General features: G+C 43.0%; 1 protein-coding gene across 4 annotated transcripts in view; it reads left to right on the top strand.

Annotated features, from left to right (window-relative positions):
- LOC128911843 (multiple epidermal growth factor-like domains protein 6) overlaps positions 1-22,374 on the top strand; it is a 211,047-nt gene that overhangs the window by 128,466 nt on the left and 60,207 nt on the right. For all 4 annotated transcript variants that reach the window (XR_008467197.1, XM_054207328.1, XM_054207329.1 and 1 more), the window contains 2 exons: positions 9,666-9,788; positions 16,576-16,701. Coding sequence is in view for 3 of the 4 variants with exons in the window: in XM_054207328.1 (XP_054063303.1) it covers positions 9,666-9,788; positions 16,576-16,701 (249 nt within the window). In the remaining variant the exon portion in view is untranslated. The remainder of the gene's footprint in view (positions 1-9,665; positions 9,789-16,575; positions 16,702-22,374) is intronic.

Below are 22,374 nucleotides of genomic sequence, written 5' to 3'. Positions count from 1 at the left end.
CTTTAATTATTGTGTTTCAGCCCACACTGCTGCAGTGCAGAGACAAAATGTCCTCTTCCAACTTCACTGGTTACAGCCGGTGCCTTCACTTCTTTTCTACAGGAAACTAAAATTAACAAGGCTGTTTTCTTCAGGCTATAAGCATTTTTAAAGATCCTAAGTTACGCGTTTGTCTGGATTGTCGTTCTTCAGATTGTACTCCCTTGTTGTTTCATGTGGTCATTCACTTATCCTGGCACCAGTTGTCCACTGAGAGTCTGTGTCCTTCTGTGTGGGTGTCATATTGATGTGAACTGGAGTCGTCAACTGTATGCAGTTGCCAAAATACCTATTAGTAGAAGCCCAGTGTGGAGGCTGGTAACCCTATCAGTCTTCCTTTTTGGCTTTACTTTGCTGAGATGCTGTATACTATCCCGAGATTCAGAAATGGGTTATCCTTTTTTGTTTTGAAGACTAAAAGTGGAGAAAAATGTACAGAACTGGTTTGTGAAAGGACAGGGGTAAGTATTGCTTCGCGGCTGTATGAAAATATCATGGTGTTGTCTGAGGTCAGTCCATGAAATTATCATGTTCTTTAATGCTATACCTCGATTTTCTTGCAAGTTATCTGGCCCCAATAATTGCTGAAAACTCATATATATATGTGTGTGTGTCTGTGTGTATATTTAATAAAGAATGCCTTGAAACTCTAATTAGAGCTGCTTGACTCCAAAGCAGTTTACATATCACAGGCTTACACAGCTATCAAACAGATGCTTCTCCTTTTTTTCATTCAACTGACATTTTCATTTTCTCTGCATATTTTGAGGACTGAGCAGTGATGTGTTTTGACTCCTGAGGCTACAGACGATATCAAAATGAGGATTAGAAATGAAGCTTTACCTGTCAATTAAGTTGTTAAGCTTGTCCTCCACAGCGTCTACACTTTCAAATGGCCTGTTTATTGAATTTGAAATAGTTTTCATTCTTGACCTTGTTTAAATTGAATGGACAGTTCTAATTATAATCTTCGGAGTTTTCAGCTGCAACATATGGTTTGCATATAGAGTTGTGGATGGGGGGCTCTTGCCTGTTTATTGAGCTAAACCACTGTTTAATATCTCAGGATAGATCGGCATGTCAACGCATTGAAAGTGAGCAGAAACCAGCAGTACAGATATTGGCCATTTTTGTCCTTTCACATCACTCTCTCCAGGTGATCTGCTCTTGAGGGACACCTGAGAAATGAACTGTGATTGCAGGATGCCGTCATTGGCGAGGAACAAGTCACCACTTTCAATGGTTGCATTATGCCAGTCTTCACGCGAAAGCAGTATTAAAAAAAAAAAAAAGTCTTGGAGCATCTTTTTCCCTGATACATTCGCCGTCCCAACAATAAATTCAAATTACCAAGATCTTTGGCAAATCAGCGTCTTTCTTTCAAATCACCTCTGGCCCCCACTAACAGGATTGTGTGACGGGAGTTTATTCACGTATTTATTCTCCCGTAGGGCCAGTGACAGATCAGGAAATTAAATCCAGGTCTTTAAGACTTGGTCGGGTGCATTGTTCAGCGCTTATAGATGTCTTCTCCCCAAAAGCGATTGCTGGTGCTGAGCCCGGCCCCTGGGGCTATAGGGCTCCAGGCCCGTGTGCTGGAAGCAGCTTCCTGCCTTTCCTCCCCGCTTCTCCCCCAAAGAGCCAGATCTCCGAGATGCCTCTGTCCTCTTCCCTCCTTGAAAACAGTCATCGGGAAATGCAGCTCCCTTCAAATCCTGGATGTAAATATTATTTGTGTACTGTACAAAAAGCCGTGGGTTTTGTTGGTTTTTTTTTTTTTTAATGCCATCAATTTTTCAATAAGCAGATAACTTGGAAAGCCTGTTTCTCTGCATGGCTAATTGGATAGCCCTGCCAAAATACTTGCCGGTTAAAGCTGCTTTGTCCTTAATCCCAGGCAAAGAAGAAACATAGTAGAAAACTCACTGCCCTAACAAGGGTCCTCTTTCATTGTGGAGTCGGTGCGCAGGGACTAAATTGGGTAAGGAATCTCTTAACCATGCCTTTTAACCAATCTCTTATCGGCCGTGACATGCTCCTTTCGGTACGGTTTGCTGGAGCTATTCCGTTAATTCATTCTGTTGTAGCAGGCTTGCCTCAGACACCTGTGACTTACTGAAATTTAAGTAAGCTTCAGTAGCGATTGGAGCTAACCTGGCTGACTTTGAACCGGAGCAGACAAAGGATGCTCATATAATCCATCGGAGGGGCCAGGAAAGGGCAGAAACAAATAGCTGAGGAGCAAAAATAAAAGCCTAGGAGCGTTAACAGTTCAAAATGACCCAGCTGGCTCCGCAGGAGCACGTTTATCTATGCTGAAAGCTATTTCACGAAGGTGTTTTAACATCAGGTTCTAGCAGACCACTCAAAAGAGTTTGTAGCATATTTATGTGGGTTTTTTTGTGAAGCATAAAAAAGCCCTAGACCAGGGGTTTTGCAATTTGAAATCTCACAGCTATCAAAACCTGCTTTTCCCTCTTTGCTGCTCAGTTTGATTCAATGAAAGAGAAATACGCATTCTGTTAAAACAAACAGAAATTCTGCTTTTTCTTGTTGAATTTTAGGCTTTGTTTTTGACCAGATTTTAAACTTGTATTTTCTTCCTAGAGTCAATACTAATGTCAGACCTCCTTCATTGTGGGAAAAATTGGACAAATATTTTTCTAACTGCAGGAGTTTCAAAACCCCTCTGATCAAACTTTCAAACCCTGAAAACCACGTTAGTGTTAGTAAAACAGGAGAGAGCATTTTAAAAACTTCAGCTGCAAGGGCAAACTACGTCATGCCTAATAGCGAGTACGTTTGTGAGTGGTTTCACACTGGTTGTCAAATTACGGGCGTTTTCAAAGTCAAGACTTGGGGAGACCATGAGAGTTAGAAGAAGCTGTGAGCTGAATCTGTCATAAATTTATCTACTTAAAGCAATAGAGGTTCTTATTTTTTGTTTCACTTTTGTCAGAATGATTTCTGACTTTTGTGATCAGCTTATGAATGGCTGCGAACCAAGCCCGTTTCCCTTCCTTCCCTTAAGTATATAAATTATTTAATTTAGAAACACACTACATTAACGTGTAAAGTCTGCCACGTAGATTAGAGGGGAAAGACCATATGATGTTTTCACTTCATAACTTGTGTGAGGTTTAAACATCCTTTGGAATACATAAAAGAGACTAATCGCAGCGCCGTTACAAATAACAGAAGGGAAAGCACTGTCATACAGCTTTGTTGATTTTAAATATCGTGTTAGGTAGCAAACAATAAGGATGTTTTCATGTCAGATGTACTAAATGATCTGCAGCTGAAGAGACTGGGAGAGCTAGTCAGGGCAAGGGAGTGGTAAGCCAGATTTTTGTTAACTTATTTCTGAAGAAATGTTTTGAGTTAAGCAGTTTATCCACTTGCGATAATTTTAAATATAACTTCTTGTTGTCGTTCTTTACATAAGTGCCAATTTTTCCTTCCCTGTTTCTCTGTCACCATCATTACTGACTAATCCTCACAATATTGTGTGCGGCCTAGCGACCCACAGAGCTCTCCGGGTAAAGAAGAGAGAAAACCCTGATTTTACTGGATTTTAAGATAATGCTGCAAAAAGTAGATCGTGCTTCCTCTTTCTGGTGATGGTATTTTGTGAATAAGTGCCTATAATTATTTGTAATTATAGTCTGACTTTAAAGCCAGCATAAACCATCCTCTAAGTAAACGCAAGTAGGGTTTTGTGTTCTGCTTCTGCTGGTTCCCTCCTTTCTGCAGTGGGCTGGGGGGATTGTGGCGACTGGAGGAGGGTAACGTGCTTGTGTCATTCATTCCAATTTTATGTAGTATTTCTTAGGCATCTGGTAAAAAGGGGGTAGTTACGCTTCTGTGAAAGTCATTTGGGCCAGATCTGCAGATGGTGTTTGGGGGTTTTGGGTCCCTGCGTGCGGACGGTTGTTGTAGCATGTACCCAGAACATGTTTCTTATGTCGGCTCCCAGCTGGACAGAAATCTCTTCATCCATATCAAGTCTCCAGTGTTTGTGGGGTGGGTGATGCTCACAACTATTTGTTCTCTGCCTCTCTTCGTATTGTTCTTTACTTGCTAAAGTCAAGAGTTTTTGCCAAAACTGAAAAATAATCCTCAAATGATGAGGTCCGTCCTGTCCAGTTCTGGTTTCTTTTTCCAGCAGTTCCTGGGCAGTGTGAAAAGGAAATTTGTTCTCTACTTACCTATCAGAAAGTGCTGGCTTCGAACAGTTATCAGTCTTTGTGTGTTTTTACATTCAAGGGAGAGAAAGCCTGTTCATTTGTCACTCAGAAGAAATGCTCCGTGGAGGTAGCTGGGAGGGAAGCCTTGCTCTGCCACCCTGGGCCTGCTTAGACCTCATGTGGTGCCCTTGACAAAGTGTCCTTGATGTGAATTCCATCCCTGGGAGACCCTTGGCACATCATCTCTCTTTCTGTTTGGTATTCTCAAAATGTTTGTGCCGTCGTTGACTTGGCCAGACCAAGGAAGGGAACTCGGGTCTGCAGTAGAGGCTGTATTTTAAATAGCCTTATACCTTTCATTTTACTAAAAATGTGCAAGCAGGAAAAGCGTGCAATAAAGTTATTATTAGAAGACCGTTTCATCTTGTACTTTCAGAGCAGCTGCACACGTGTGCGCAGAAGGAAGGCACGTGAAAAGCGATAAAAGTTGCAAATAATGACTTTGTGAGGAATGCAGTGCTTTAAAACATAAATTGAATTAGAAAGAAAAGCAGACCTGCGGGCACTTTGATATCTGAAGTGGCAGTTGTCTTGCACCAGAGCCCAAATATATGCGTATGGCTACAGAGGGCAGACGTGGTGCTGAGGGACATGGTTTAGTGGTGGGTTTGGCAGTGTTAGGGTAATGGTTGGACTTGATGATCTTAAAGGTCCCTTCCAACCTAGACGACTCTATGATACTATGCGTCATTGCAGACCTGTAGGAGAGGGAGTCATGCACTGATGGTGGGAGAAGGCACTGCAGAAATTGCTAGATGGGTTCCTTGGAAAAAAAAGAATTTAAAGCGAAGAGGATTGCATGAAGTGCCCTTCCAGTGGTTAAAACAGGGACAAACATTTCTGAGTCCCTTTGGAGGCTCATGACCCTTCAGGTGTTTGTTACGTGCAGGTTTGAGGATGTTCCTGGTTTGCGGTAGAAGCACCAGTGCCTTTGGCAGCACCGGCTCCGCTCTGCTCGGAGGCGTGGGAGCTGCGGCTGCGGCCTGCTTTCACCTGCAAGTGACGCTGGGGTGTTGCAAGCGGAGAACTTGAAATCTGGGAGCTGAAAAATACCTCTCACAATCACAATTCTGTCTTGCGCATTATGGCCAGAAAAGGGGGGAAAGATCACAAAAACAGAGGGGATACTGCGAACGCGCAGTCCTGCTGCCATCAGAACTGTTGTTTATTTCTTATTTTGGGTTTTAGTTTTGCATGTTGTTTACATTTCTTAATGGTTTAAAAAGCTAAGCTGTCTGTTAGTAGGGAATTGATCTGGCAACATCTTGCTTTTTTTTTTCCCCCTGCATAAAAACGTGATTGCAGGTTCACTAATTATCTGTGTTTAACACTGCTGTCAGGTTTTTTTTTTTAAGGAACTGATTGATCGTGGCTGTTCCTAAACGCTTTGGTAACGATATGAGAAAAGCCACTGATGTGATGATCCTGAATTCCAAACAAGCAGTCACACAGCTCTGTGTTTAAACAGATTTTGGGCAGGGAAATCGTGCTGTTGCCAATGTGGGGGCAAACTTTGTTGAAGACTGGCAGAGCCCCTATTCAGGGGCGTAGAGAACTTCAAAATCTGTAACTTCATCAGTAGGATCTACCCTTGGAAAGGGCACGGTGCTGGCAGCGGGTTGTGCGTTTGTACGCTGCATCCATCCCCTGTTCCCATGTTTGGGACTTGAGATGTGCATCCTTTCGGGATGGAGGAGAGGTCAGTGTGCAGTCACAATGCACAGAACTCGGCCCACACGCACAGCATGAAGAGCTAAAAAAGGTGCGTGTCATGGTGGCTAAAATACTTTACATCTTGGAAACACGTAGGATTGACTTTTGGCTTGTATGACTGACCATAAGGTTGTTCCTGTCAGGTAGTTCCTGATGAAAAGTGGGTAAATGGGGACACAATCCCTGTATGTTCTTGGGTTACGTGGTGGTACGTGCTGTGTACGGACAGCATGGAAAGCAGAGACGCCTTCAGTGGGGAATCCCACTGAAATGCATCTCTGAAATCTTCCGTAGGTGAGGAGGAGGATATTCACATCCCGACTCTGCTCTATTCACCCAGCAGCATAATCCCCTTCGCAAGGTAGCCTTGGGCCAGCGCGCCCTTCTCCTTTCGCTTCTCGCCTCTCGTCCCAGCGGATTGCTCTCCCACTGTTTTGTGGGAACGCAGTTGGTTTCATCGCGATCTGACTTGCGGTAAGCAAGTCATAAATGGCTTGAAATTCGCTTACTCAGATAAGCATCCTAAATTGTAACTTTAGAAAGTTGAGCACGTAGCTGTTTGAGTTTGATCTGCAGTAGAAACTAATCCAAATTTAATTATAGTGCATGGTTAAACAGATACCATCTTCCATAATCCCATAATATTCTAGAATTATAATATAATGATTTTATATTTCTAGAATATTTTTATAACTTCATAATTCTCAAATACCTTTATATTTCTATAGTTATTCCCATGTAGAAAAAGAAATGGCTACTTCTGTACCTATAACAGCATAAGCCGTTGTTTGCCTGGTATAGATGTCCTTTCCTAGGATGGCAATTTAAATATAAATGTTCAAATAGGTTGGACTTTTAAAACCTTCAAGTGCAGTTCAGGCATTTAGATTAGTGTCTGCTTTGCAGACTGCTCCCCAGACAAAATAATTAAGGCATTTTTCTTCTGTAACTGGGGGCAAAGCTGTTTCCTGGCCTTGAGATGTAGGAGACATTGCAAGGCGACTGCGCGTTGCATTTTTCTTGATTATATCTGTAGTACGTGAAGGAATCTTTCAACATATAACACTTAAAGTATTGATCTTGCAGGGAAAGCCTTGAGACTAGAAGGGATCGTCTGTCATCGAACCTGCTGCTGACATGGTGTCCTGGGAAGGTGGTGGTGGAGTTGCATTGCTGGATGGTTGATCTCGCCTCTGGTGCTGCAGGGAGTCTCGGGGTGGGGTTAGGTATAGCTCGTATATACAGGTATTTAAGGGCCTTTGATTTTTCATTTCATTATATTGCCTTTCAGCAATGGAATTGCCTTGTGGCCTTCTGGGATGTGGGAGCACGAGGGAAGTGCCGCTGAAAGAAGAGCCGCAGCGGGTGCTGGAGCTGCTGGGTGCAGAGCTCCTCCGTAAACCAAATCACTTCTTTAAATGTTCAAATCGAGACTAACCGATAGAGCTAACTCCAAGTGCTTGTTTTTATTAGCTGGACTATTTTTTTTCTCCTTTGTAAGTGCTGATAGCCTAACTTAAAACTGTATTTGGTATATTAGAGAAATTCTGCAGCTGATCGTAGCCTATAAAATTAATATACTGAAGCTCCCGGTATTTGAGTTTATTGAAGTATAAATACTAGAACGTGGTGTGCTATATAGTTCAGCTGCGTCCTTGTTATATTTTTCTGAGCCCTTTTGCTTATTTTATTTCTGTGTTACTCAAGACAAATAGCTTCCTGGTTTCGATTTCGTCCTGGCATTTTTCAGCAGGCTATTTCTTAACAGTATAGAATTCAACAAGATGAATAACATTTTCTGTTTACTGTTTACATTAAAAAAAGCAAAACTTCTGTTTAAAAGAAAAGAGTATTGCAGATGTCTCCAGGCAGTAGGAAATGTACATAGTATGCAGTCTAATAAATCAGCAAATGTAGCAGAAGGATTAAAAAGTGGCACACATTAGCAAATGGTCTGAATTTAAACACTAGTCAACACCAGGACTTCATTATAGGTAGAGTGAAATTCACATGTGAAGTATTAAAATTTAACTTTATAAATACATTTCCTTAGGACCAGGACGTTGGGCATTTCCAAGTCATCTTTGAAACTTCCTTTTTCATTTAATTTTGATTAGATTTTCTAAAGCGGAATAAACATAAAAGCATTAAAAAAAAAAAAAAAAGTAAACCATGAAAGCTAAATGCAAAGCAGATATATCAACAGCGAAAATATGAAAGCCAGACCCCCTTCTTCCTCAAGTGCAATATGGGGTCGAAAAAAAAAAAAACCCTCTTTGTGTTGCTGTGTTGTGCTCCGCTGCCGGCCCATTCCCGCAGCAGCAATTGCAGACTTGCCTCTTGTTGCAGCCGCTCTTCTTTAAATCCCAGTCTCCTCATCCACACCCGCTTGGGTGTGCAAATCCCTCAGATGATTTGAAAGCATGATCTAAAGAGCAATTAAGTGAATGGGAGTCTTTAAGGTTGAAATGGGGGGTTCTTTATGGATGTCTATTGCAGGAGGAAGGTTCGGCTTCAGCGAGAGAATGTCTTTGGCGGTCAGGATAATTTGGTACCAGCATCGCCTCTGGGTGAGATGGAGGGAGGTGGAATTGGAATCCCTGGGGACTGTTAAGGAAAGGACAGACAAATTCTAGGCAAACATCCACCTGGTGAAATTTTATCAGGAAATGGACTAACTGACCCTTATTTCCAATGTCTTCTGTGTCGATTTTTAAGGTAATGGTGTCAACACGCCAATCAAATGCTATTTACAGTAGCCCAGTGTTGCTGAAAAGGTGCATAAACTGCTGATGTGGTACTTTTGGAAATTCACTTTCGTGGGTATGTTTTAAACCTCCACCTGTTTACTTAAACTGGTCTTGATCTGTTTTGTCCATCACTGTCCATCATTTTCAGCTGAAAAGTTACAGCCGCGTTCTCAAGTTGGTCTGATACTAGTTTCCCTCTTCATTTGACTGAATGTAATCCCCTAAAATGTGAAATATGGAAAGATACCTGCTTAGGTTTGGAAAAGGTGTCATCAGGAAATTACATCATTTTTGTGGGAGGTCATCTGAGAAAGTTTAGGTGAACACAACGAAGCCCAAGGGGCAAGAGCCACAGAAAACGTGGCACAAAATCATCATTCTTCTTAAATGTAATGTCTAAGCCCTCTGTGTATTCAGTGGTTGAAAATGTAATGTTGATTGAGAGCATGGGCTCTGCCCTTGCATGGCTTTTTTCCATTTATGTCGGTTGTACCCTCAAAAGCACCTGCTCATAGGATTTAAAGGCCTGATGCAAAAAGAAATCTTCATATAGCAAATTTTTACAAAAGCCAAATGTTTGACCAGTGGTACCTACAAGCTCAGATGTGCTATCTTACCCTAATTCTTTCCCTGTATTTTTCTCTTGGCCCCGAGGAAACAGCCGTGTCGCAGATCACTCCAATTAACAAGGGCTTCAGAAGCAGAGACTACAGAGGCAGCGCCTGCGGGAACTTTGAAAAACACCATAAAACTTCAATTTTCTTTGCTCTGTTTACAGCGCGGAAGAGAAGTAAACAAAACCCCGGTCTGAGTGGAATGGTTGCATTATGTACGAGCTACGTGCCGTCCAGGAGAACCAGGGTATGCCTTTGCTGAGGCTGTCTTGTAATTCTCGTCGTCTGCCTTCTTCCTCTAGACGTGGACGAGTGTGCGGTGGTGAATGGTGGCTGCCAGCAAGGCTGTGTCAACACACACGGCTCCTTCCACTGCCAGTGCCGGGCGGGATACAGGCTCCACGCTGATGGACGCACTTGCATAGGTAAATAAACATTAGCAAGCACTTCACATACTTCAAGACGTGTTTTTTCCCTGCCAAACCTGTCTTTGCTTCAGTGCAAAGGTTTGTAGAATTCCTCAGGCTGAGTTTTGAGTAATTCACAAAGGATTTCATTATCCCTTCCAGTTCAAGCAGCTTGTGAGAATTCAGGTATTTCCAAATCTGTTCCATTTTTTTGTGTGTGTGTGTGAACAAAGCAGTGACGGTGTCCCATGTTTCTGTGATGCAATCTTGTGAAACTTTCTTTTGTTTTGCAGCAATGTTTTTGATGCCAAAGAAACATGGTGTCTTCATTCCCAATGAAAATGTTTTTCCAATTCTGAACGTGTTTTTTTTTTTCTTGGCGTCACACCTCCCTGCATGTTGCAGCCGTGCCCTGGACTTCTCTGCCCCCATTATTCTTCCTCTTCCATAGTCTTTTTGCCTGTATTTGCTGAAGAGGTTCGAACAGTGGATAGTGAGATCTCCTGCCCGTGGGTGCCTGGCGGAACGCTGTGCTTCCAACCAAGCAGTCCCAAAACTCAGCTTGTGTCTTCAGTGATGAAGACAAAATAAAAGCTTGTGGTTGCCACCCTGAACTTGGGTTTAACGTTACAGCAGGTGAGCATCTCCGTCAGACTGCCCAGGCTGCGACACTGTAGGCTTTCCTGGGTGGTGGCATAAGCAGAGACAGGAGGATTTCATTAAGTGGGTCGAGGGGTGAGATGACGAAGTAAAATCTCTGCGACTACGCTACAGTGAGCAGAGCAGAAAATCCCCTCGGGAGGATCCAGAGCAGAGGCCAAATTTGTGAATTACAAAGATGCATTTGAGAATATGGTGCTGTGGATGGAGAGGGAGCTCTAAAAGGCTAATGCAATATCTAAGTTTGTGCTCAGAGGCCTCCTCTGGTTTTCAGAGAGCATGCGAAGAGAAGCAGCCCTGCCTTTGTCTCTTCTCTTCAGCTTTTGCTGTATGTTGAGTTTTTTAGGGAAAACAGTAATGCAGATTTGCCTGTTGGGTCTGTATTACATTTTAGTCATTGGGCACAGTGAGAAGTGTGCATGGGATGGGCTGAAAACTCTCCTCCAAGGCACGTTATGTGAATGTTTAGCTTGTGCTAATCCTTTTAGCTCGTGCAGGAGGTGCCCGTGCATGTGAAGCTGAGAGTTTTGAGCACTTTTCCTGAGATTCTGCTCATGCTGTGGGCTGATAATTAGGGTGCTATAGGTTCCCACAGTGTTCCTATGCCCTTTGGTCCATTCCTTTATCTATATTGGTCTTTAAAAGGTTGCACTGCTCCTGTACGTCAGGGATACATCTTCATCCGCTGCAGTCCTGCTGGTAACATCTCTGGTACAACTGATGCCGAAATTGCTTTGCTCAGCCACAAAACCCGTGCTGTACTCCTCTCTGGCACACCCAAGCAAAAGACAACACATGAAAGCCAACAGCAAAAGAAGTTACCTTTGTTTAAGTGAGTTTTAAATCTCCCGTATTGAAGATCTTCAGTTCATGAATTCTTGCTTGTGGATGTGTTGCTCTTTCTGCTGACATGAAACACAGAGCACGGGCCAGCTGCAGGTCTCATCTGGGCAACCGCGGTGCTAACCTGAACGATGCTCGCAGTTGTGCTGACAGACGTCTGCTGTTGGTCAGATAAATCCCATTCCAAGAAACATTAGAAAACAGTAGGAAGAGGGGATATGGTCCCAAAGGATCCCTGTTTTTCAGATTTCGGTGCAAAGCCACTGATTTACACATATGGAGTTACCCTACATATGTTCACGTAAATGAGAGCGCCAAGGAGCTCGACAGTTCAGCCCGTGACGCGACGCCCATTGCTGTGCTTGTGGAGGCAATTAGCAGCTCTGCCATTAAAAATAAACCCTGGGTTTCTCTGGTTGTACTCTGAGCTCTGAAACAAGACAGGCAGAGTTAATTCTGCATGTTGCTAAAAAAATAAAAAAAAAAAATATATATATATACTGTCCTTGTGTTGCATTTAAATCAGTAAAAAAATCAAGTCGTTGGATTCTGCAGAAAGGATTAAAATGTCCTGTAATTTGTGAAGAAGAAAAGGATGTCATTTGTTTAAATTGTTAAGCCTGATTTCAGGTAATATGAGAAGAACAGTCGAGTATGGTCGGACCACATCTGCAGAATTAGTTCACTCACAGTTTGGCCATTGTCTGGGTTCTTGCGCAAAGTCCCTTGGTTGTGCTTAACATCAGCCAAATATGTCATCAATCATTTCTGGTATTATCACAGCGATCAATTTACTGATACAACTAGAGCACAAGACGTACCAGTGTTCAAACTGCAGGAATAATGTTTTTTATTTAAAGAAACTACCCTTTTAGGTATGTTGGTTTTACCACATACAGAGACTTTCAGTGCTGACTGCAATTAAAAACAGTGAAGTCTCAATCTTTTCTCGATTATCTTAGTTGGAGAAGGAATGGGTAAGGAAACACTAGCGTGAGAGAAAAAATGAATGTAAAAGCAGAATGGTTCATATTTAACTTGAAATACAAGTGGGTTTGTGCGAATTCAAAGAAAATTCATCGCGCTCTGATCAGATCTGACCAGGGAGGACCCAGAAGTGAAAGGTGTGATGTTTGAGTTACGTTACCCTCCATGAATAGTCTTATTTTCAACTGTTGGGGAGAGAGAATTTTATACAAAACAGGGACTAAAGTGGCTTTGGGCATAAAAGAATTAGAGAATGGAATGATAAACACAAAAAGTAGACATTGTTGTGATTAAACGGATTTACCTGTGTAATATGTAAAACTTTCTGTGGGCAGAGAATAGTATAGTTTTCTCATGGCATAAATAGTCAAGAAGGCTCAGTTTGGAGTTGTCCTAGCTATGAACATTATCAGAAAGAGAGTTTTCATTTGACAAATTCACAAGAAGTTATTAAAAATACTTAATACAATGTTCAGTTCTGTTTGCAGTATCTCAGAAATTATCGAGGAGAAAGAGGAATAAATCCTAAGACGAGAGACAGGAGTAAGTTTCAGAGAGAACTGCCATCATGATAATGGATATGCGCAATATTGAGCGGAGGATATTGAGTTCTGTTTCAGCTGTTCAGACAAGACACCAAAATAAACAGATATAATAAGTTCTCATGCATTGGAGGACAAGACAGTTACTAATTGATGAGGACAGAGAGGAGCATTTCATATAAACCAGCAATCCAGGAGTGCCTAGCATCGAGATTTGGGCACTGACCACTGAGGATGGAGAGTTGCCTCTTTTGCTGCACCAGTTTATACGTTCAGTTTTGAGCACCCATCCGATCAAGAAGTAAACCCAATAACGCACATCTCTTTTGCCCTAGGGCAGCTAAGGAGAACATCTAGCGTTTCAAATAAGGCTTGCATTAGCAATAATATTTCTCCGTTGATATTTTAGAGGATATAACGATCTCTCCCACGTCTAAGAATAACAAGGGACTACGGTCTGGAAATGAGCTGTTTATGGAAGGTGATCATCTCAGCTGCAGAAATAAGAAACAAGCATCCCTTTAGACAGGCTTTTCAGACGAACCCAGCCCAGATTTCTGTTATGTTCATTCTTTCCATGTTGTCTTTTTTCTTTTTGGCAACCTTACGTTTCTGGGAGCAAAAGTGCCAAAATCACTTGAGGGGAAGCAGATTTTGCAGCCTGGATGGCTTGCAAGTCTCCCATACATAAGGAAGTGGATCTGTCATTTTATAAGATATTCAGTCTACATCTGAAGAGTCAAAAACCTGGGATAAGCTGCTTTCTGGTGTGATTGCATGAAAGGTTACTGAACTTCTGTCACAAGCTCTTCCCAGTGAGTCCAGTCCTCCTACCACATCATCACAGTGTGTTTGGGATCCTGACTCACCGCTGGTGGTCCGTCCCTCCACCGCTAGCATGAGCCTCAAAATACGTGGTTTGAAGAAATGTATTTCTTGTTTGTCATTCCTTCTACTCTCATTAGAAACTTCTGCTCATACTCTAAAGCAAACAACCTCTAAAATGGGTTGACTTGTTCAATGAAACTAAGATACTTTCTTCTTGAAACCTTTGAATGATCTCTGATACTTTCTGCCATTCCAGAATCCTATCTTTTTCAATGCTTCTTTTCTTTCTTAGCTTTTTGGTCCCACAAATTTTGCTTAATATTGACTTCATTTTTACGTATATGTGCCAGACTGAACATTCACTACAAATTAGGTAATTAGAATAACCAAAAGTAGCACTGTCCAGTTTTTTTTTGTTTTGTTTTTAATGCCTTGATTATGTTAATGTAATAAATTTAACTTCATTAAAGTTTAACCGACTGTTGTCTGGAAAGCAAAAACTCAGACAGAGAACATGTTTGTTGTAGTATCAGGCTGTGGTTTTGGATTCATGTTAATTCATTGTCTTCACTGGAATTTATTTTCATTTGAACTCCTAGAAGTGAAAGCAGAGTACGGTCTTTAGAGCCCGATTCATCGCTGGTGCCAGCTGTTATCTTTGATGTCTGCCTTATGTAGAAAAGTTGTTGAGATGCGGGTTTTTATGGAGACTTTCGCACACTAAGGCTCTTAATAGAGGAAGTAGCGAAGAAAATACCTCTACAAATCTATAATCTATGCTTTTCCACATAAGTACAGTATGTCTGAAGTTACATTTCTTGTCATTGATAAGGTTGTCTTAAGGTGACGGAAAACATAGGTTTGTGTGTTCTAACCCCATGGTTGCTATGTATACATCTACCTGTGGCTTCATATTCAGTGGGTTTTGTACAAATATGAGCATTTTTGAAAAAAAATAATGGGTTGAGAAATGTATATTTCTCAACCATCAGCAGATCGTTGTCTTTCCTGACAACTTTCCTGATGCCTCCCACTGCCGTCCCCCTTCCTGCGATGTTGCCTCCCTCACTCGGCATCGCCAGACGTTATCCCCAGCTGTGCCTCTCAGGACTCGACACCGGGGCTGGTTTTCTACCAAACCCCAAGAGTAAATCTTTGAAAGCGGCGGGCATGCCGTATTTCTGCCTTGAGCCCCATGCACGTGCTCAGGCCTCCAGCCACAAGCCCCGTTACAAAAAGTGGAATTAGGACTCGTGGCATGCCGAGTCTCTCCCCTTTTCTGATCGAAGATACATTGCCGGCGCCTGGCAGCACAATTCGTCCTGTTCCTTCCCCAGCGGCTCTTCTCATTCAGTCTGGCACCTCCTCGCACGTAGCCTGTGCCTCGGCAGCAGGCGTGATAAACCTGGCAGCGGCAGTGGCTCCGGAGTAATCCCTCGTTCCCCAGCCACCGGCACAGCCTGGTGTCGGTCGGGGCTACACGGCCACACCGGGGCAAGTTCACCCCCGTCCCCTTCTGCCTTTGAAGCCTCCAACATTCTCGGTACGACAGGTTGCTTCTTATCTCCCCTTACATCCAAATTGGCTTATGCCCAGAAAAAGAGGGAGAAAATGGCACTTTAAAAAAAGTCAAGATGTACGTTCCATCTTGGAGGCGATTTAAGGTGTTTTTCGTGTTCTGAAGTATTTTCACCTTATTTGAATATTCTTGCTGAAGAGCGGGTCTTAGGATACAAATGTGGAGCGAGCAGGAAGCTTTGAGCGTGTCAGGTCTGCTGCGTCCCATGTAGAAATCGAGCTGCTTTCAAGTTCAATGGGTGACCGGGCGGGCGGTTTGCAGGCGCAGGTGGAGATCAGGTCTGGTGGTCAGCGAGGTGTTTCCTGGCTACTGCTGTGTACCTATCTGTGACAATGTAAACATCTGCTTTTCTTTTTGTCTTTCCAGCACATATTTGACTGTACAAACTAAGCATTTGGTAATTGGTAGCATAGGGTGAAATGCGTCCTACAGCAGCTTTTGTGTGGCTATTGTTTTCTTAACGTCTATTACAGATAAATTAATTAATATTAATATTCCTAAAATTAATAGCAAAGCTCTTTGCTGACTTCATTGGGTCCAGAGTTTCCTGCCTTCCATGAAGGACCAAATAGTCTTCCCAGCTCCTCAGGGAGAACATAATACATCCCTGCTGTTAAAATATATATAGCTGCAGCCACGCGCACACTCACATGTACATACGTACAGCACAACAACAGGTTCAAATGATCCCATCTTATTTTTATATGCAGCGTGCGAATAGGTGTGGGTGTGTGTTAACGTATTTTGGCAAGAGGAGAAATGTTTCTCCAGAGGCTGGGGATATATGTTGAACAAAAAAAAGAATATTAATTTGCCTGGGTAAAAGAAGAAGCATCTGTAGAGATGTACTAAAGAGCCTCTTGTTCCTTGTGGTTTACTTTGTAAGTGTCCTGCGGAGCTTGTCACTCCTGTCATTTGCAGCTTCCAATGCGTGAGACTGAGGAAATCAGCCTGAAAGATGACTATTCTTTTTTTTTTAATCAATGGTAGGACAGAAACAAAAAAAACAACAATGGGCAAGTGCCAGTGGGGCCGCTCTGGGTATTTTTTCCTCCTTACCTCAGTGGATTGCCGAGCGCTCTGCTGCTGTCAGATCAAAGGGTGGCTGCACTTCAGTCAGCATCACAGCTCTTAGATCTCACCTGCCTCTCGCTGGAATCACGGGCTTTCGCCGACGTGGGACGCTGTGTCAAACAAGCGCCATGAAATCAAGGGGGAGTCATCACGCAGGGGGTGGGGACAGGTGCATTTTATGAAAGCTGTTTGTCGAGGTTTGTGTACTTTTACTGTCATTTATGTATTTAAAATAGGAAATAAGTTTCTTGGGTTGTTGACATGAGTTCCTTCAATGCTTCCTTGACTCCAGCCGTCAGTTCCTGCAGTGTGAACAAGGGGGGCTGCGAGCAGGAGTGCGTTCAGCTCGGTGAAGACCGCTACAAGTGCCAGTGCCAGCCCGGCTACCAGCTGAAGAGGGATGGCAAATCCTGTGAAGGTAAGTCCTGCGCTACCTGCCCGGAGACACACATTAAAGGCAATTTAAAAGACCCCGGGACAGTGCTTTGGGTCGCTGTATTCATTCATATTTCACCCTGCTTGCCAAAAGCAGCTTCAGGAATCGCTTATTAACCGGATTAAAGTGACACGTGTTTGAGGTGTGAAGTTCACGTTGATTCACAACTTCGAACAAGATTTTGGCCTTGTAGACTCCTGGCTGTTCGTTGCACACGGATGATGATGACATAGTCTAGGAACTTAATCCTGGTTTAATTCTAACATTTTATTATTCGTCGTTCGTTGTTATATAGTCTTGGCCTGTATGCCATGTTTTATTCTACATAAAGCCTTTTCTTTATCTGCTTTTGGCTTACGTTGCTCCTAATGGCAGTCTGATTCATTCATCCTCCCCTTCAGGTTTCTGAGCAAACACTGTCACAAGCAGAACAGAAATACTACCTTTGGGTTTGATCGTTGGTTTTTCGTGGTTTTTTTTCCTCATGTATCTTAACATATTCATCAGTTTTTAAGGCAAGCCCCCCTTCCCCAACACAAGCGTGCACACGTGGTACCCTTGAATATGCCAGAGAAAGATTGGGCCAAATTTATGGATTTATTGCACTAAAATTCCTGTCACAAAACCGTTTCCATATGGCTCCTCTTCTGCTTGGAGATTTTATATGCTGTGTATAAAGTGTAAGTAAATCCTGCTGTTCAGCTTGCCTCCAACTCATGCTGTGTGCAGCGAGCACTTGGCCTTTGGTTTTGGCCTCCCCAGGTCCTGCCCTCCGCAGAGCCTGGATGCACTGTGCCTCAGCGAGCATCCGCAGCCAGCTCGCCTCTCCTCCTTCTCTCACGGAGTGGCCACGGTTTGTCCCCGAGACTGACAGAAAGAATCGGAAAAGGAGAGCATTAGTGGGGAGAGGGTGTCAGAGACCTTCCTCCACTGTTCTCCAGCCCGTTTCTAGACCTCTCGTGGCTCTTCCACTGCCTCTGGCACTCAAGATGTCCTTGGCCAAGCCAGATTGACATTCAGACCCCTGTGTAAAACTTCTTGGTGTTTTGTTTTATGGTGGTGTGGTGGGACAGAGGTTGGATCGGCAGGGTCTAAGTGTGGCGATGCTGAGTTGGGTGGGAGTTGTCCCTTGGGTGGTCATGGAGCAGTTAAAACCTTCATGCTCTGGCTCAGCTTAGCAGCAAAACGAGCAGGCTGGGTCCCCTAATTGGTGAGGTTTTGTCACTGCACGGGCAGCTGCGGCCATTCGCTCCCTCGCATCGTGGGGCTGATGAGGGTCAGACACACACCGAAGGCAGCAGCAGTTCGTCACCAGCCAGTAATTACTGAACAGCGGAGAAGGGGCAAGGTCAGCTTTGTCTGCGGGTGAGACCTTATCTGGAGTTCTCATCTATGCCTGGTTACCTGCGTTCAGGGTGATGTAAATCAAAATGTCATAGCACAAACCCCCGAGGAGGGCAGATGTGGTCAGAGGAAGGAGAATCTGTCTGGCAAGGGGAGCTCAGCTGTTAGAATGAAGACCGAGCAGGATGCTTTTCTCCCATAAACACCTTAGTGCAAAAACACTTGAGAGAGAAAAGTGCTAGTTAAGATGACGGACAAGGTTTTTACAGGAACAAATGAGCATAAAGTGGCGATGAATACATTTGGGTTGGCAATTAAGGGTGCTTTAAGTAGAAAAGGTGGGCGGAGGTGAGCCTGGCTGCTTTTCATTTCCAACTAGAAATGCTGCTAGTGCTAGTTTGGCAGCGTCATAAGCGTATTTGCTGCGGCAGGTGTAGCTGTGCTGCAGGTGTGGAGTCATCCTCACAGACTGCTTGGGAGCTAATGCTGAGGCCCGTAGCCCTGAAAGGCTGTACAGAAACACTCGAACCTAGCAGGATGGTGCAGCCTTCAGGATGGAGTGGTGTGACATCAGACGAAGTGGTGAGATAGCTCCTCCAGGGGTGAGGTACGTATAGGTGTGGTCAGCAGTGCTTGTGATACTCGTATAAGAGAATGGGCTATGCAGGATGTGTGCTAGAATGAAGTCTCCATTGGGTTATCCAGGAGTGGCAAGAGCAAACATCTTTCTCAAGCTACTTTGAGTTTCCCTTCTACAAGTCAATGCTATTTCCACCTCTAACCTTCCCTGCCATGAGAAGGAAATTGTACTCCTTTACTGCTTCATATTTTCTCCAGTGTAAAGTCATGGTTGCTGCAAGCAAGAAAATTCACTTGATAAGGCCCGACTTTCTTTCTTTAGGTGCTCTAGAGGTCATGGTGGATAGGACTGGAGACCCTGTTCTTTCTAACCTTGCAGTAAAGGTCTGGAAGGTCCACAGCACACGCAGAGCCCATACTCACACTTCACCGAGAACATTGCTGCCATCCCGGATCACTGCATCACCATGACTTTTTCAGATGAGGTTCCTGGATGTCCTGGGACAGCCAGGAAATGAAACAGTTCCAGTAAATTTTTTGCTATAGTGTTCAACAGATTGGAATAGAGCTTCGTAGGATGGAGTCTGTTATCCACTGTAGTTATTAAGTCAAACAGTAAGAGCCAAATGCGTAGGAAAAAGAACACCAAAGAGTTATTTTTAGCTTTTCCTGAAACCTGCCTCTAATAGGAAGGAACAAATATGTCCCTAGAAAACAAGTCAATCAGTGGTTGCCTTATGTCCTGAAGATCTCTCTTTTAAAAACTTTTATCGTGTCTAAGGACTTCCAAGGCTGCTATCTTTATTCAAATTACTATGTTTTACTAACATCTACGCTATAATTTGTTGTTTGCTTGTTGTCATGTCAAGGAGTATTACAAGTTTTACTCTATGCTGTAATCGTTCTTAAATGAAAGCTTCAGATGCTCTGAAAACCTTTATAATATGCAGGTTTAGCAGATGCTGTTTGATAGTGATTTCATTTAATTTAACCAAATGGAAAAAGAATCAGCAAATAACTCAGTATTTCATATCAGCAAGGAACGAGTTCTTGCTTGAAGCTAAATCCTTTGTAGACCGCAAATTGTCAAACTGCAGAGCCAAGCTGTCAGGCTTGAAAGTGTCACGTAGGATGAAGTGCTGCTGTCCCTTGGAAACCTATTTGCAACCTATCGTGTTGGAAGTCCAACAGAAAATTTCAGTTCTACATCCTTAACAGTGATTTTCTGCTTCTTTATTTTAATACTGTCAAGTCAAACTCTCAGCCCGCAGCCTTGAGCAGTTATGTTCTTGAGGTGGCAGGAGGTGAAAAGCGGGAATATGAAGGTGTTCGGGGGGGACACCCTTCTTTGCCAAATGGTGGCACAACGTGCCACTGGCTACGAAGAAAAATAAAAACTGGTGGAAATGAAAAAAACCACCCTATATGTAAATGTATCTATATAAAATAGAGGTCTTTCTCTCCTCGTCCCTTCTCCTGCATAGCTGTATATATGTAGGCGGTTAGCCGCTGGAAGAGCAAAGCAGCAAAGGTCTAGAGGAAAACACCTTCAGCCTTTCCCCAGGGTTACCAAAACCCTGACTCCGCTGCCAGGGCTCTTGAACTGCTGTTGACTTTCTTCCTGGTGCCCTGGTAGAAGTTGGCTTGTACAGAGCTTGAGATGGCCACTGAAGGAGATGTCAGGCTGGAGGCGAGTGAGTAACACTGGTCAAATGTCTCAAATCGGACAATAATTAGTAAAATGCAAAAACTGAATTAGGCCTTGAATTGTGAGGTAATAGACTTAATTTTCAAAAAGCTTTATTTGAAACTAAGCAGAACTGTAGAGGACGCATTTTCAAAGCCGTCCTCCAAATTTACCTCCGTAATGTTGTTAACCAGCACGTTCGTGTAACTAGTCCTCCAAACTGAAACCTCAGCCTTGTGCAGAATACCAGATTGTGGCACGAAAACTCTGACTCTTAACTCAAATCAGACTGTCCCAATAGTCCTAGTAGGTCTATTTTGGTGTTTGCACAGTCTTCATTTGGGAAAATAAATCAGGAGACTTCCAGCAGGTATGCGTTCCTGAAATAAACCCATAAACCACAGTGAAATCTTTGAGGTGGAGATTTCTGCAGACATTTTATAAACAGTGTTTCTGAGTACTTGCCACTGCGAGCGGCTTATCCTTGAAATGGTATGTTATTGTTCAAAAAAAAAAAAAGGAAAAAATCCTGATGTACAACATGAATGGCATATGTTTTTAGACTGAAGGAGGTCTTTTGGGGCTCTTCAGCATTTATTTCCTCTAGAGACTTTTAAATACACATTGTTCTGTGGCGAACTCCACCGTTGTATGTGTTTATGGGTTCACACATATTGGAGTGCTAATTGCTATTGTTTAGAGCAACTCTTGAAATCTGCTCGGTTATGGCAAAAAAAAAAGAATAAAATGTACTTTTCTTGTCCTACTTCCAAGGTGTAATACGAGCCCAGTTTCCCGCTGTTTTAAAGCGTTGCTGGCACTCTATGAAAAATGCTGTCCCGCCCGGGAGAAAATAGCAGACAGAAAAACAACAGCTTTACTATACAACAGATTCTGTCAAATATTCTTTTTTTTTTTTGCAGTCTAATCTCTTACAGCTACAGTAATCCTCGTTGTTCGTTGTAACGATGGCAGGTAGGACCATTTTCAGACGAAACTGTGACCTTTAGGTTGACAGGGTGCTCTAATTGGTTTCAGTGATAGACCCCTGCACAAGTGGGAATGGAGGATGCTCACAAATCTGTCAACATGAGAGAGGAATTGTAAAATGCGAGTGTCATCCGGGGCATTATCTTTCTGCAGACAAAACGTCTTGTTTAGGTAAGAAACTATGGACTATTTATTGTGAAGGAAGGTACTAATCAGTGCTCTGGCTTACTGAGCTTTGAATGGAAAGGAATATGTTATACAAATATATGTATGCATTTTGAAACAGCAGTTCTCTCTGTGATATTCAAGCCCATAGGCTTGAAGGACCATTTTAGTAACGAAAATTACTCTGTGATCTCTTAAATCACGCTTTCTAGCAACTGGATTTGTAGATGCCGTAGTGTTATTCTTGTAGGGTCCCTTTAAAATAATGCCCCAGATACAGCTCCCGGAAAATTGGTTCAAGTAACACTCTGAACCAGGTCACTAAAAACCTATTTAGAATTCAAAAGGCTTTTTAGCTGGAGAACTGTTTCCATATTAATAGAGAAACTACTGTGAAGGAAGAAATCATGGAAGTCTAAGATTTCCAAAAAGAGCTTAAAAAGTTGAATTCCAAAGTCCTGTATTTGGTCTGGGATTTTCAAAAGGATCTAAAGCATTTCTGACCCAAAATGTGGGGGAAGTAGAGGCCAAAGTACCTGATCTTCTCTTTCAGCATGATCCTTGGAAGCTGGATAGTTTATCAGTTTTATGAAGTGCAAAGGACCCATGGACTTCACGGTGCGTGGATTTTTACCAGCTTTGTCAGGATCAGGGTACACATTCAGGCACTAATTCTAAACTCCTACTTTTGAAAACTTGGCCAAAATTTTGCCCGTACTCAAACCGCTGGCTTACCTATACAGAGTACGGGGTGCTTTGCAAAATACTTCCTACCCCGGGTATTTTACCCGGTTGCCTTTAAGCCTTTCTGCGAGTAGCATTGCACACCTCAGCGATTCCCCTCTCTTACTGGGATTACTCATGAGTAAGGTTACTGAAAAAGCAAAGTG

This window comes from Rissa tridactyla, chromosome 6 (genome assembly GCF_028500815.1).
Source record: "Rissa tridactyla isolate bRisTri1 chromosome 6, bRisTri1.patW.cur.20221130, whole genome shotgun sequence".
Classification (NCBI taxonomy): Eukaryota; Metazoa; Chordata; class Aves; order Charadriiformes; family Laridae; genus Rissa; species Rissa tridactyla.
Note: the sequence above shows the minus strand (reverse complement) of the source record. Positions and strands in the feature narration are given on the sequence as shown.